Source organism: Aspergillus ambiguus (assembly GCF_047715705.1).
Source record: "Aspergillus ambiguus strain CBS 117.58 unplaced genomic scaffold BDV59scaffold_1, whole genome shotgun sequence".
Taxonomy (NCBI): domain Eukaryota; kingdom Fungi; phylum Ascomycota; class Eurotiomycetes; order Eurotiales; family Aspergillaceae; genus Aspergillus; species Aspergillus ambiguus.
Window position 1 is genome coordinate 813,389 of NW_027395514.1, and position 15,226 is coordinate 828,614.

Consider the following 15,226-nt stretch of genomic DNA (forward strand, 5'->3'; position numbering starts at 1 on the left):
ATGGGACTTGGTCTTGGTGGTGAAGCTGTCCTGGCAAGAGATGTTGCACTTTGGGGCCAATATACTAGGATCATCATCGGTTATGGTCCTTGTGAGTGCACCATTGGATGTACGGTAAATAGCAGCGCAGCCACCGGTAGGGACTACATTTCTATTGGACCAGGAAACGGCGCCGCCATCTGGATCGTGGACCCCAATAACCACAATTCTCTAGTCCCTGTCGGAGCCGTCGGTGAGCTACTTGTTGAAGGCCCGATAGTCGGCCAGGGCTACCTTAATGATCCCGATAAGACAGCAGCTGCGTTCACCAATGACCCACCCTGGCTCGTCGCTGGGCACCGAAATCATTCTGGTCGCCGAGGTCGTCTCTATAAAACCGGTGACCTAGGACGCTATGATCCCGATGGTTCCGGTGGAATTGTTTTCGTGGGACGAAAAGACACCCAAGTGAAACTGAGAGGGCAACGGATCGAGCTAGGTGAGATTGAGAGCCAGCTCAAAGACAGGATTCCTTCGGATACAACTGTAATAGTGGAGGTGATAAAGCCCGTGGAGTCTGGAAGCCAGCCAACATTAGTCGCTTTCATTGCAACTCAATCATCCGATAACAGTGGTCAGAAACTCCAACTGGGGGATCTCAATGATAAGCTTCGTACCACACTCGCCGCGGTGGACAAGGATATTGCAAAAGTGTTGCCACGCTACATGGTACCGACGGCATATATACCTGTCAACTATATTCCGGTATTGATTTCTGGAAAGACTGACCGCAAGGGTCTGCGCGAATTCGGCGCCTTAGTTGATCTGCGGCAGCTGGACTTAAACGCTGAAATCACACCCAGCCGGGACCTAACTGAGTGTGAGCAGCGGTTACGTGACGCATGGGGAGAGACGTTGAAACTTGACCCCAAAGATATCGGAACAGAAAAAAACTTTTTTGCTCTCGGGGGAGATTCTTTGTCGGCCATGCGGCTGGTGTCTGTGTGCAGGGCGCACGGACTAACTCTCACGGTTGCTAGTATTTTCGGTAACCCTAAATTATCGGAGATGGCGAACCTAGTGGAGATATGTGACATGGAAGGGAAATCGGAGATTCCCGCTTTTTCAATGATCACAACTCCAGCGGATGCGGCCTGTCACGAAGCAGCAAGTGCATGTGCAGTAGACGCTACTGCCATCGAAGACATTTACCCGTCCACGCCAACACAGGAATCTCTATTCACGTTTTCTCTCAAGTCCACTACGCCATATATTGCTCAGAGGGTTTCATGCATCCCATCCTACATTCAGCTTGAAGGATATAAAAGGGCGTGGGAGCAGGTTGTTGCAGCCAGCCCCATCCTACGCACTCGGCTAGCGCAGCTCCAGGAGCCCGGCCTTCGGCAGGTAGTCCTCAAAACAGGCATATGCTGGAGGAATTCGACAGATCTTGAACAATATCTGGAGGATGATCGGGACGAGAGAATGGAATTGGGGCAGAGTCTTGCTCGATATGCAATCGTTTCGTCGTCGGACGATGCCAAGAGATATATGGTATGGACGGTGCACCATGTCCTCTACGACGGATGGTCTGAGCCTCTAGTGTTGAAACAAATCAGCTATGCGTTGGGAAATATTGAGCTCAATGTTCGATCATCAGCATCCATGAAGGACTTCGTCAAGTACGTGCGTGACACGAATGAGGTGGCTATGAGAGAATACTGGAGGCTGGAGTTGAAAGGTGCCATTGGGCCACAATTCCCGTCAGTACCATCTCGAGATTATGTTCCTACACCAGACTGTCTAGTAGAACGAAAAATATCTCTCCAGGTCAGCTCTGGATGCCCCTTCACTGTGGCGACGTTAATTCGTGCTTCATGGGCACTACTGGCGTCACGATATACGGGAAGCGACGACATCGTGTTTGGTGAGACGCTTACTGGTCGTGACATTTCATTGTCAGGGGTAGAACACATAGTTGGTCCATTGATTGCCACGGTCCCTGTTCGGATACAAGTTCCCCGTAGGACCTCAGTTGAGTCCTATCTCCGGACAGTGCAGCAAGGCTTATTATCCCGCACACCATATCAGCACATGGGAATGCAGAATATCCGAAGAGTTAGCGATGATGCGCAACAAGCCTGTGAGGCCCCCACAGGTTTAGTCATTCAGCCTGAACCGGAGTACGCTGGCGACGAACTTGGTTTCCAACACGGGGATGTCGTTCGCGAGGCCCTACATTTTAATCCCTACCCCCTGATGCTGGCTTTTGGGCTACGAAAAGGTGGATTCAGGGTCTGTGCAAGCTTCGACAGCAAACTTATTGAGATGAGTCAGATGGAACGACTCCTCGCACAGTTCGAGGTGACTTGCATGCGTCTAATCAACGGACTTTCGCGCGCCTTGGACGAGATATCTTGTCTTCCAGACGAGGAAGTCGATCAAGTCTGGAAATGGAATAAGATCCCGCCGTTGTCTGCCAACAACCCTCCGGCTGGTTTTCGCGCCGAAGCATCCACCGAGCCAGGTACAATATACCCCCGTGCAATGGTCCCATGGGTGTGTGATCCACGAGGGCCTGGCTTATTGTCGCCCATAGGGTGTGTGGGCGAGCTTTGGCTTGAGGGTGCTTTCGCACCGGATGTGCCGGGTGAATCACCCGCCTGGCTAAGCTCAGGAAGCCTTACCTGTTCTGGTAGAAATGGTAAAATCCAGTCTACCGGGGATATGGTTCAATTATTAGAAGACGGTAGCCTAATATTTGTTGGTCGAAAAGAAGATATCGTGGCAGTCCATGGACATGCCGTTGACATTGCAGATCTTGAGAAGCATTTTGGCCGATACCTCCCGCCATCAGTTCGTGCTGCGGCAGTTATAGTATTCGCAGACTCGAATAGCTCGAAACAAGCTTCTGAACCGGAGCTTGTTGTCCTTGTTGAACAACAAGGCCACATCGAGGATCAAATTCGGGTGATCTCTAGAAATTACACTGTTGCCTGCAGTGAGCCAGATCATGGATGCTTCGAAACTACAGTGTCCTCGACTATTTCTGCCAGCCTTGCTTTGTCACTGAAAAGATTGGATAAGTTTATTCGCGACTCCCTGCCATCGTATATGACACCTTCAACATATGTCATTGTGGAATCAATGCCCACAGCCGCACATCAAATTGATCGTCGCCTCCTGAGTAAATTCGCTTCCAAAATTACTCGATCTGTATTTGATGAGCTAGCAACCGGATTGAGAGAAGCATGGAGTAACATCTCTACCTTCAGGAAATTGACAGCAACTGAGAATATTTTACGGGGTGCTTGGGCGGAAATACTCCAGATCAATCCGGATGAACTTGACGTTGATGACAACTTCTTCCGTCGAGGCGGCGACTCCGTCTTGGCGATGAAGCTGGTGTCAAACCTGCGTGCACAAGGTTATAGTCTTTCAGTGGCCGATATTTTCCGACACATGAGGCTTGGTGACGCGGCTAAGCGATTGAGGGTGATCCGCAACTCTGTGGGCTCAGTTGAGCCGTACAAGCCATTCTCGGTTCTAGAAAACGTGGATATTGGAAAAATGTGTTCTGACATGGTGCAAACTTGGCTTACCATTTCCAAATATTCCATACAAGATGTTTATCCAGTAACCGATTCCCAGCGGCTCGATATCCAGGCGACTATTCAGGCCCCGCGAACATCCATCCAGTACACAAACTTGTATTTCCAAGAAGCGATTGACTTGGAAAGACTCACACACGCTTGCAAAAAATGGGTCAAGGCCCACGATATCTTGCGGACCGTTTTTGTTGAACATGATTCGCAATTACTCCAGGTTGTCTTGAATGATTTGGGCGATCCAGTCACACTCCTGCAAACTGCAAATCACCTCCAACAGTATGTCAACAACTTATGCATCAAAGATATTGAGGAAGGTCTCCAACTTGGATCACCCTTCTTCAAAGTATTCCACGTGCAGTCTATGGGCGGCCAGTCCTGTCTCGTTATCCGTCTCTCCCACGCTCAGTACGACGGCATGTCCATGCCGCAGCTACTCAAAGATCTGGAATATTTATATATGGGAGAAGACACACTTGATATTACTCCCTTCTCGTCTTATGTGGCGCGAACGAGTGACAAGAAGTTGCAAATGGATGCCATCAATTATTGGCGTGATCTTTTAGATGGCTCATCACTATCTGTTCTGACCGGAAACCCTGTCCAACGAACTGATAGATCTATATTCCATACCAAGCCTGTATCTGTTACTGGGCTCCTTGGAGAGATAACCACGGCTACTTTACTTACGAGTGCATGGGCGCTGGTCTTAGCCCGTCGGCTCAAGGCAGTTGATGTGACCTTTGGCGGAGTGACCATGGGTAGGCACATTGATTTACCCAACGTACAAAATGTGATGGGGCCATGCTACCAGTTAACGCCCGTCAGGGTCTCCTTTAAACAAGGCTGGACTGCCAGAGACCTGCTAGATTTTGTCCAGCAACAGAGTGCTGAATCAACCTCCTACGACTTCCTTGGATTTGAGAGGATCCGCAAGAATTGCACAGAGTGGTCATCTGCGGAAGGCATATTCTTCGACTCTATTGTTCATCATCAGGACTGGGAGGACTTCGATACAATGAATTTTGCCGGAGGTACTTGCCAGGTAGACATCCAGAATCCCCATGGAGATGCGGCGTACCCATTGAAGATCGTCTCATTCAACCAAGGCGGACATCTCCACGTCGGAGTGGTTGGGAGTGAGAGAGATCCAGTATTCGTTGATGGGATTCTTCAAGACTTGAAGGTGGTGGTGGAAGAGTTGGGCAATTCCTTGAACGACTTGCTGGTATTATAATTGGATCACCCCTCATCTTTTCAATCTTGATGTATTTCAGGACGAAGTCATGACTCTTTGACTAGCTTGTAATTCACTATCTGAATATGTTGTTCTGTTTTCCACATATGTATACAGCTCGGTAAATTCTGTCAGATTAATAAGAAATGTCACGTCTCCTGGAGGTGGAAGGAGGTGACTCTATACCATGTAATCTACCTTATACAGTAGTAGTGCCTCGGGTTATCTCTATTTTGGTCACGTGGATTTCTGTTTCACCAACAGAGGATAATATGTAACCAAAGAAATCACATATATTGCGCTATAGCATCATTGATCTTGTACAGTTGCGTTTTCTTACCTCAATACATCCGGGAGGCCTGCACACTTTTCTTGCGCGAATTTGTCTATTGAGACAGATTCTTGTGAATATATATTAGGCTACTGTGTAATGCTGTAAACCCTTTCACTAGTCCTCATAACAGGTAGCTGGCCAGCTTGATAGAATAACACATGTTATGTTAAATTCTATACTCCACTATCTAGATATCCTATTTCTCTTTATAGGTGTCATGAGGTTGCGAAGCCATGGCACGAGACAATAGCTATATTTCTATATGCCACTTCTTCGTGTACATCCTAGCCTGCTGGCTAGGTTTTATATGCGCACCACAGTCATATATGTATAAATCATTCTGCCGAGAGCTATTACCTACCTACAATTACCTCATCTATACTGGGACATAAGCTGCCTATATATTGCTTATGTTCTATCCCCTTCTCTTTGCCTGCCCTCAGTGTAGCATCAGGGGCAACAGTAACAATTCAACGTTTGGGTAAACTATTCCTAGTACATTTAGCTTCCCCAAGCAATGATTGCGCAATCTTTATTCTTTGAATTATATGATGCGTTCAATGATTAAGGGTCATACAACTCAGACTTTGCCATATTGCGGTCATCTTTGGCTAATGAAATTCCGTGGACCCTCTCAGACCTCAAGTTTCCGTTCTGAGGCCTTCAATGACTCTATGGAAGAGTAAATTTTGACTACGTTCTAACTATGCTTTATAATTGAATGGCCCCAACATGATAGAGATGGTAAGCCCCTGTAGGAATGGCATAAAAAATTGCATGCTTTGCGTCGAGAACATTCAGAAGACAGTGACTGATCGCGGACTATCCCGGTTGTGGAATATCGACACCAGTTACTATATATTAGTCGCATCACCCGCTAAGAATGCGTATGATTCTGGCGGGGCCAAACCAGCGCCCGGGGCCTTCGTCTACGTGGGAACGAAGCAAGCGAAAAGGAATCACCTCGCCTATCTGCGGGATTTTCAGGCATGCAAGTTTTGCAGTCTACCCGACCGGATGGTGGCAGCAATAATCTACTATTACGTGTTGTAAAGGGAGAGAAAGAATATTCTTTTTCTTTTTCTCGCTTGATAAATTAGCGTGATGGCAACTGTAAAGCAGTGTATTCCAGTGGGGGCAAGGTGAAAAACCGTTGAGTGCTTCTATAGCCATGATACCCACGATCAATGCGTTTTCGTTGAATTCCCAAATTTTGTCGAAATATACATACAGTACGTAACATATGACATTGCATGTATTTAAGGCAATGGTCTGTAACGTTAGGTGTTCAAAAAGCGGGCCCACTGATTGTATCAAAACACAGCACCCCATACTAAGTATACCATACCATGAAGACGTAAAAGGTAGATTTTACGCTTGATAGATTGGATAAAAGGATCCGCCCGAAGGGTTGTCTCGGAAATGAAGTTCAGCTACGAAACTGGCCTGATGGGGAGAGGAGGGAAGGGCGGGGCGCGAAGAATTATCACTCTTGGAAGTAAACTAGTGACTAAAATCAGGCAATTTCGGTCACCGGAGTACTATCTGCACGGCAATTGTGATTATCTTACTCCTCCTCGAAGAGTTACAGGGCCCAGCAATAGGCACAAATATGCAGCTTCAAATACTCCCCGCGGTGACAACTAGAGCTTGCCCAGGTATCCTCCATGAATATGTATGTTCCCCTTTACATTCACACTCATACACTATCATTCCCAAATAACATGGAGTTTACCAAATCACATAAATATAGGCAGAGGATCTTATCGCATTCGAATACACATATGGAACCCATCGCAAGCCACACACCCTTGTCTTCATTGGGGGACTCGGCGATGGCCTTAGCACAGTCAAGTATGTGACAGACCTTGTACTCGCCTTGCAAGGTACCGAATGGTCTATTTTTGCACCGATCCTTTCGTCTTCGTATAACGGCTGGGGAACTGCAGGTTTGGGGCGGGATATTGATCAGATAGCGGAGTGTGTACGTTACGTACGGGGGTACAAGGAACCCATATATGGGCTGGGGAAAATCGTCCTCATGGGACACTCAACGGGTTGCCAGGATATCATGCATTACTTGAGTTCGCCAAACCCGCGGTCGCGTGAGCTGCGCATGGAGTGCGACAATGAAGTCGAACCAGGAGCTCATCCTTCCCATATTACAAGACCTGCTCTAGATGGAGCAATAATACAGGCACCAGTATCGGACCGAGAGGCCATGTTATGGGAGATAAGCACAGGCACAGAGCGCGATAGCCCTGCAGTTATGAGAGAGATGTATCTGAAAGCAGTGGCAGATGCGGAGCGAGCCCCCTATGAGGATCAGGAGAGTGACCTTGGTTTTCCATCGATTCGTCGTGACACCTTGGTTCCATTGTCTGTTACGGCCAGGATGGGATATCCTGCAACTACTATTATTAGTAGCCGACGTTTTCTGAGTCTGGCTAGTCCTGATAGCCCGCAGAACCCAAGCGAGGACGACATTTTCAGCTCGGACCTCAGTGATGAATCTATCAGTAAAACGTTTGGGAACGTTCGAGCGCAAGAACTACTCAAGCGCAATGCACAGATTATGGTGCTGTATTCCGGAAACGATCAGTCTGTGCCACCTTGGGTTGACAAGAATAAATTGTTGAGAAGATGGCGTGCAGCGATGGGAAATGAAACATGGCATCCTGACAGTATGGTTATTCCCGGAGCGTCACACTCTCTCAGCGACTGTGACCAGGAAGGACCAAGGAGAATATTGTGTGAGAAGGTACTTCGATTCCTGAATGGAGTGGAAAGGATGAGGTAACTTGGATCTACTTAGGTTTTTCCAGTATGATTATCAGACGGTCTATTGGATACTATACATTGTAGCCTGGGTTCGCGTCTGCACCAGGCCCTAGACTTATATTTGACTAATAACATCCCAAAAATGAACGAGAATCCTGTGTCCGCAAATCGGGCCCAGAAACAATTCGCTTCCTGGAACTGAGTGATTTTGCCTATTTTACAGGGCGGAGCTAGTCGGGTTCGCCATACCACTCACTTTATTGTGGGTCGTGCGTTTCCATGTCTACTTCCTTATTGTTATTTCCGAATGTAATAAATTAGCGTGCGGACTTTATAGCGCGATGCAGACAGTATAATTGTTTCAGCGGGGTCTTATACGACTCGCAGAAAGCCGAGGCTCAAGGCATTTGCAGGTATCAGGGCTGTGCTCTTCTTTATTCTTTCAACTTCTTCTATCATAAGCTGTCCGGGGAGTGTGAGCTAGATCTATATTCCGAAACACAACACAAATTTAGATATCTCATCCATTCTTGATCATGTATTCTAACCCTCGGGAGTCTGAAAGCAAGTGGATGAATCGGAAATGCAGGTGAGAACTAATTCCCGTACAACGTCTATCATTGCTACCATTTCTTCTATTTTGAAGCCAGAAGCTAATCTTAGTAGCAACTGTGGTGTAAGGAGAACGTCCATGTGGCGAAGATCACCAACAGAAGAAATCCTTTGCAACGCTTGTGGCATCTACCAAAGGACAAGGTCCACGCCTCGACCAGTCGCACCTTCACGTCACCAATCATCAGTAACCCCAGAGTGCAGTCGACTGACAGCGAACACGTTTCGCCGCTACCACCAACGGGCTATGACCATAGAGCACTCTACGGCCCAGAATGTTTCACCGATCACGTTAATGAACGCAGCACCTACGTATCATAGCTCGCTCCCGTCGGAGGGATCTGAATGGATGAGACATAACGGGCCGGACACAACACTGGCGTACGGTCGAGTCTGTAGTAATTGTGGTACTGCTGTGACATCCATGTGGCGTCGTGATGCCGTTGATAACTTGATATGCAATTCATGTGGTGCGTGTTACGCTACACCTATCGTTCTGAGGACTTGTCTAATAAACCTGAGTACACGCAGGTTTATTTCTGAGATTGCACGGGTACCATAGACCCAGCACCATGTGGTCATCAGGTATTCGGCGACGACAACGTCCTCTAAGCCCTACCGAGCCCTGTGATCTTCAATCCGACAGGCCCAACTATACCACGATGGAATCTTTAGCCTCAGCAAACGACAGGGAGGATATGAAGTCCTTATTTTGTAAGGCTAATTATCATAAGATGAACAATGGTGGAAGTGTCCCGCAGGCTTACGCTATAACCTCTGGGGCTGTAGTTGATATCTCAGAGCCACTACCACCGTTGACTTTGCATGGAGATAATCTGCCTGCAACATCAAGCAAAGAAGGTGAAAGTTCACGTCGTGCACTATCGATCGAATTTTTGCTAGCACCATAGCGCCGCGCTCATCACTGGTGAGCCTACAAAATCAGATTGAGATCCAAAATTTCCATAAGAAAATATTTCTAGATCTTCCGGACAAAAGACGCTAATTCCAATGCTCCTATAGCAGTTGCTAATACGACTACTTTACGCAACACTCAGCATTTTCTTGTAACTTGAAAGGTATAATTTTGATGTGAACAAACACAACCCCAAGCAACTGGCGTCCTCCCGTCCTGTTGACTGGGGTGTGCATAAAACTTCGAGTCTTCTAGCTCCTGATAGCCAAGGAATTCTTAACGCGGTTAAGACGCCGAGAAGCAGTCAGACGCGTGGACATTCTATAACAAGACGTTCTAGACAACCTAACGGCCTCACATGTCTCACGTGTCTCATGGTACCCACACGATCTATCAGATCCTTCCTAACTCCGAGCGGAACCATCTGTCAAGGAATACGAACTGGGGCCGTACCCAGTGCCACATACCTAGATACAGTTGTATTACATTCTGCGTGTATAGATACCGGATACGTTGGATAAGTATGGTAATTTATCAAATTTAAAATACATTCTGTACAGCCACCATACCAACAGACCAGCGGAACCCTAAACATGATCTAGCTTCAGCCTCCGGCCATCTCCATTGATTGATAATGGAATCTGGATCTGATAACGGTATTCTTTGCTTTTTTTTTTTTTGGTGATCCGGTCCGGTGCTAACAATCTCCTTGGTGAGCCCACTAGATCTTCTCTATGACGCGTTTGCGAAAATTATGCTTCTGGCTGCTGGACTAGCGCGGCCCCATGCACTTGTTCGCGACCAGAGGCTACCCACTCGGTGGCCGCTACCGTCATTGTTAGATGAAGCATGGACGCTATTGGGGGTTTGCGTCCCTCACCTAGCAATTAGTGTTAAGACTGGCTCGTGAGACCCCCTACATAGTGTCTCACCACCGCCCGACTTTCGGAGTCTGAAAATTCGGATCAATTTATCAGATCCGCTTGCTACTGCGTAGTTAAGGAGTAGGACTTCCTATCTACCATTTGGCCCTGCACGTCTCGAAAATTTATTTCTCTTTGCATTTTGAAGTCACTTTTTGCTATGACAGCGTCAAGTAGGCTGCGAACTGCCTTTCGGCGACGGACTACCAATAGCGATGTCACTTCGATCGCCGGGAGTACTGTCGCGCAAAACAAACACGATGACACCGTCGGCGACGCTGTTGCAAGCCAGAATCCTGAGGTGGCTCAACTAGATTCCTCTCAGGAAGAATTGCAACGTGGTGTCAAGGATGTCGAAGCTGTAACTCTCAGCTGGTCCAAGGCATCCTTGATCGCGACGTTTGTGAAGTAGGTCATGTATTGCGGCCCTTTTCTGATCAGAACTAATACCGGCTATTCTTAGTATCTGGTTTCTCTACCTCGTTAATGCATTCCAATCATCCATTCTTTACAACCTACTGCCGTTTGTGACCAGCGACTTCGAATCTCACTCCTTGTTAAATGTCATCTATGTGGTCGCCGACGCCATGTCTGCAGCTACATTTATACCTTTGGCTAAAATAATGGATGTCTGGGGTCGATCAGAAGGCTTTCTGGTCATGACAGTCTTTGCTACGCTGGGATTGATCCTGATGGCTAGCTGTCAGAATCTTCCAACCTTCTGCGCTGCCTACGTGTGTCCTCCATCCTATTATCCCGGCCTTGAGTACTGTTCTGCGGTTGTTAACCTGAAGTACAGGTATTCTACAGTATTGGCTTTGGGGGCATGACTTATTGTGTGGACGTGATCACCGCCGATGCTTCCAAGTTGAAGAATCGAGGATTGGCTTACGCGTTCACCTCATCACCCTACATTATCACGGCCTTCGCGGGACCTAAGGCTTCGGACGATTTCTATTATAATGTGAACTGGAGATGGGGCTTTGGATGCTTTGCCATCATCTTCCCGGTAGTGGCCGCCCCGCTGTATTTTCTTTTGAGGTTCAACCTGCGGAAGGCTGAAAAAAGTGGGATCTTGGTAAAAGAATCGAGCGGAAGAACATTCTTGGAGAACGTTTGGTATTATACTAAGGAGTTTGATTGTAAGTGTCCATTTTTGACTAATTTCTCCCCCGACGAAACTGATCTCTACCAGTATTTGGCGTTGTTGTATTTTCGGCTGGTCTCGTGGTGTTTTTCCTCCCATTCGAGATCGCCGCAGATGCGCCTAATGGTTGGGGTACCGGCTACATCATTGCTATGATTGTGGTAGGCTGTGTGATGTTGGTGATCTTTATTCTCTTCGAAGTGTTTGTGGCTCCGGCGCCCATGTTGAACTTCAGCTTCATCTCCGATCGCACAGTTATAGGTGCCTGCCTATTAGATGCCACATACCAGGTGTCGTACTATTGTTGGGCAAATTACTTCACCTCTTTCCTTCAAGCGGTGAATGACCTCACAATTGCTCAAGCAGGATATGTCAGCAATACGTTCGACGTGGTTTCGGGCGTGCTGTTGCTGGTTGTTGGTGTTTTGATCAGTAAAACTGGGCGGTTTAAGTGGATGCTCTACATTTCAGTGCCACTCTACATATTTGCCCAGGGTTTGATGATTTACTTCCGCCGTCCTAACCAATCGGTTGGTTATCTGGTGATGTGCCAAGTCTTCATCTCCATCGGCGGAAGTATTTTCATTATCATTGAACAGCTCGCGATTCTCGCTGCTGTTGACCATCAGCATGTCGCTGCAGTACTTGCGCTCCTGAATGTCGTTGGTACCGTTGGCGATGCGATGGGCGCAACCATCTCTGGCGCAATATGGACTAATACTTTCAAAAAGGCACTCGCTAAGGACCTGCCGGCATCGGCATTGTCTAATCTTGACACCATCTACGAGGATCTTACCACACAACTGAGTTATCCTGTCGGGAGTCCTGCCCGCCTAGCCATCCAGAAAGCCTATGGCTATGCACAGACAAGAATGCTCGCAGCTGGAACCGGAATAATGGCTTTATCATTTATTTGGATCCTTCTGATCCGGAACATTAACGTGGCCAAGGTGGCGCAGGTCAAGGGCATGGTATTCTGAACACTCCGAATCTTCCAAGTCCTGGAGATGGCGAGAATCTAGTGGATGTCTTCGTTCACTTGTAGGACAAGTGTCAGAATGCGTTTCACCCTGCCATTTCTTGTTTAATGAAGGGATGTCACTCTATCAGCAATGCGTACAGCAGACTAGTTAGTATCTTAGAAGACAAGCGTTCCATCCCCAGTCTTCCCGATTCTGTTTTAATAGAAGTACAATACGTCGTAGGGGTAACTTATCCTGAGACTATGGACGGTGCTTGGAAGCAATCCTGCTTTTTCCCCTGTAGCTCTCGTTATGCTCCAAATCTCGCTACAAGTTGGATATCCACCACTGTGATACTACTTCAGTATATGCGTGGGTAGTTGGAATGAGTAGGGGGCTGACAACATGCCAAGGAAGTCATGGCCAGTATCTCTTATGGTTATCCTGGGGTTATGCTGCTTTGCAAATTCCACGACTGCCAGGATATGTTCAGCGGTCTGAGCTGCTGCAGAAAGAAATGAGGGCCGGTCCCGACTGCATGACTTAGAACAAATATTTCTACATATCAACGCTCTCTTGTATGCCATATAGTTTATGACTCACCTTTAGATGTAATGAAATGGGGAGGTATTTAGCCATTTATTTGAACTGATTGGTGATAGTGAACGTCGATAATAACGCACAAAAATCAAACTTTACCAAGTAATAATATGCCAAGGCATAGTTGAAATTAATTGAAGACACTTGATTGGTGCAGTGCCCCATGTTCTACACGTAAATCCAGTCATGTTGGCTCATGAAAACCGTAAATTCTTCTTTGAAACCTTCGGAACAAACTATAACTCCATATAAATATAGACTGCTACCATGAGTTTGTACTAGTATTACTACATATTAAATTGAGAGCCTAACTATTTAGGTATCTAATACATTATTACTTCCTTTCTGGCTTAAGCGAGATGTCTGGCCATGTTTCAACCTGTCTATTCAGCCATGTATTAGCATTTAATTACAACAGAGATGCGGGTCATCGAGTTTGCTGCACATTTTCTTTGGATTTCTGACAACCCAGAGGTAACTAGCTCACTCTTATCAGACGAGGTTCTTTACAACCTCCGCTACACCCTTCCCAGTAGTTAGTAAATTTGTATAGTTTATGTGATCATATTAGTTCTTATGAGACTTACATCTGTAGTGTCCTTGAGTTTGTCCACAACTTCTCCAGTAAGGCCATTGTTAGGGCCATCTCTTTTACGGAGGTTCTTTACAACCTCCGCTAGGCCCTTCCCGGCAGTTAGTGAATCGGTATAGTTTGTGAGATCATATTAGTTCTTATGAGACTTACATCTGTAGTGTCCTTGAGTTTGTCCACAACTTCTCCAGTAAGGCCATTGTTAGGGCCGTCTCTTTTACGGAGGTTCTTTACAACCTCCGCTAAGCCCTTCCCGGCAGTTAGTAAATCAGTATAGTTTATGTGATCATATTAGTTCTTATGAGACTTACATCTGTGGTGTCCTTGAGTTTGTCCACAACTTCTCCAGTAAGGCCATTGTTAGGGCCGTCTCTTTCACGGACAGCTGCTTCGCTGCCGACTTCCTGGGTTGGGGCAGCCATTGCCATGCCGACAATCACAGGGTAAACAAAGTAAGAGAGCTTCATGGTGACTATTTTTGTTAAACTGGACAACTTAGCGTGGTACAAGGAGTTTCTGCAAGGAGGAGTAGCTATACCGGGGTTGAACTAAGGTTCAAAAATGGCTCTGGAAAGTATTGTATGCTTTTCTTGCTGTTCTTGACACTGGTTAGCACAGAGCATATGTTCTCGGGGAAGGACGAGGTTTATATGTTCGTCGAAATCAAAGAATCACGCGCTTCACATAGGACTCAGGATTCGTGAATCATCATAGACTCTTTGACTGTATACTATACATCATGTGTAACATATGAATGCAGTTATTAAATTCTGACCTACCCAGTGACGAAGGACTGACGCTTACAATGGCTATAACGTAGACAACGCGTGTTACGAGCCGGCATGTTGATATTGTCACACTTTCGGGACTGTATATCGGCACCTATTGACTATATCGTTACGAGGTTGTTCCATGGTAGAAGTGAGATGTGGCGCAATGGAGTGCCGTCTATATGGCTATCCAGAAGCGATATTTGTCGGCCTTTGGGTTGATCCAAGGCCTCGTTAGTGTCTCCACATAATACTTGGCGATCTGGATTAGAGTGTATTATTATGAATGCGGAAATGGCTTCCGTTGAGGTCCGTTGCTCCGCGCGTGAAGAAGTGTTTAGTCCCAGATCCTGGGGTACAAAGTTGGTCGAATCACCGGCCTTGCTCTGAAATCCGATTCCATGGTCTCGGCTCACCCAGGCCACTGGTAGAGACTCCACCACATGGCCACCTCGGGACAGGCTTTCCACGATTGTCTTTCCCCAGGTTTTCGCATGTAGTTCGGATCTGCCGGAAATAATGACGATTAGGTTTACCCACGCTGTTTTTATCGTCTACCGTTGTGGATGACGTACGGCCAGTCAGATAATAAGAAGCGACATTTAGGCAGAAACCTCCATGTGCTCGAAGTTTTGATCATTTTCCTTTTATATAACGACCACAACGGATCCAGAAATATCGCCGTCCGCTTTGAAAATCAGTACATTCTATAGTAATAAATAGACACTTCAAAGAATCTGGAATGAAACAGCACTGGATGGATGG

At 46.8% G+C, this 15,226-nt stretch overlaps 3 protein-coding genes across 3 annotated transcripts; 2 read left to right on the forward strand and 1 right to left on the reverse strand.

Annotated features, from left to right (window-relative positions):
* On the forward strand, positions 1–4,824 carry sidD (nonribosomal peptide synthase SidD; the record flags this gene model as incomplete). Its single annotated transcript, XM_073692885.1, has 1 exon — positions 1–4,824. One exon carries the CDS (start codon positions 1–3, stop codon positions 4,822–4,824), a length of 4,824 nt encoding a protein of 1,607 aa, XP_073553139.1.
* Positions 4,825–10,550: 5,726 nt separating this feature from the next.
* mirD (putative MFS siderophore iron transporter) lies at positions 10,551–12,517 on the forward strand (the record flags this gene model as incomplete). Its single annotated transcript, XM_073694871.1, has 4 exons — positions 10,551–10,798; positions 10,854–11,092; positions 11,185–11,532; positions 11,586–12,517. The coding sequence occupies 4 exons, from the start codon at positions 10,551–10,553 to the stop codon at positions 12,515–12,517; spliced, it is 1,767 nt and encodes a 588-aa protein (XP_073553140.1).
* Positions 12,518–13,591: 1,074 nt separating this feature from the next.
* Positions 13,592–14,158, reverse strand: BDV59DRAFT_197289 (uncharacterized protein; the record flags this gene model as incomplete). The annotated part of the gene is made up of 4 exons (XM_073692886.1): positions 13,592–13,624; positions 13,687–13,782; positions 13,845–13,940; positions 14,003–14,158. The coding sequence occupies 4 exons, from the start codon at positions 14,156–14,158 to the stop codon at positions 13,592–13,594; spliced, it is 381 nt and encodes a 126-aa protein (XP_073553141.1).
* Positions 14,159–15,226: the final 1,068 nt, after the last annotated feature.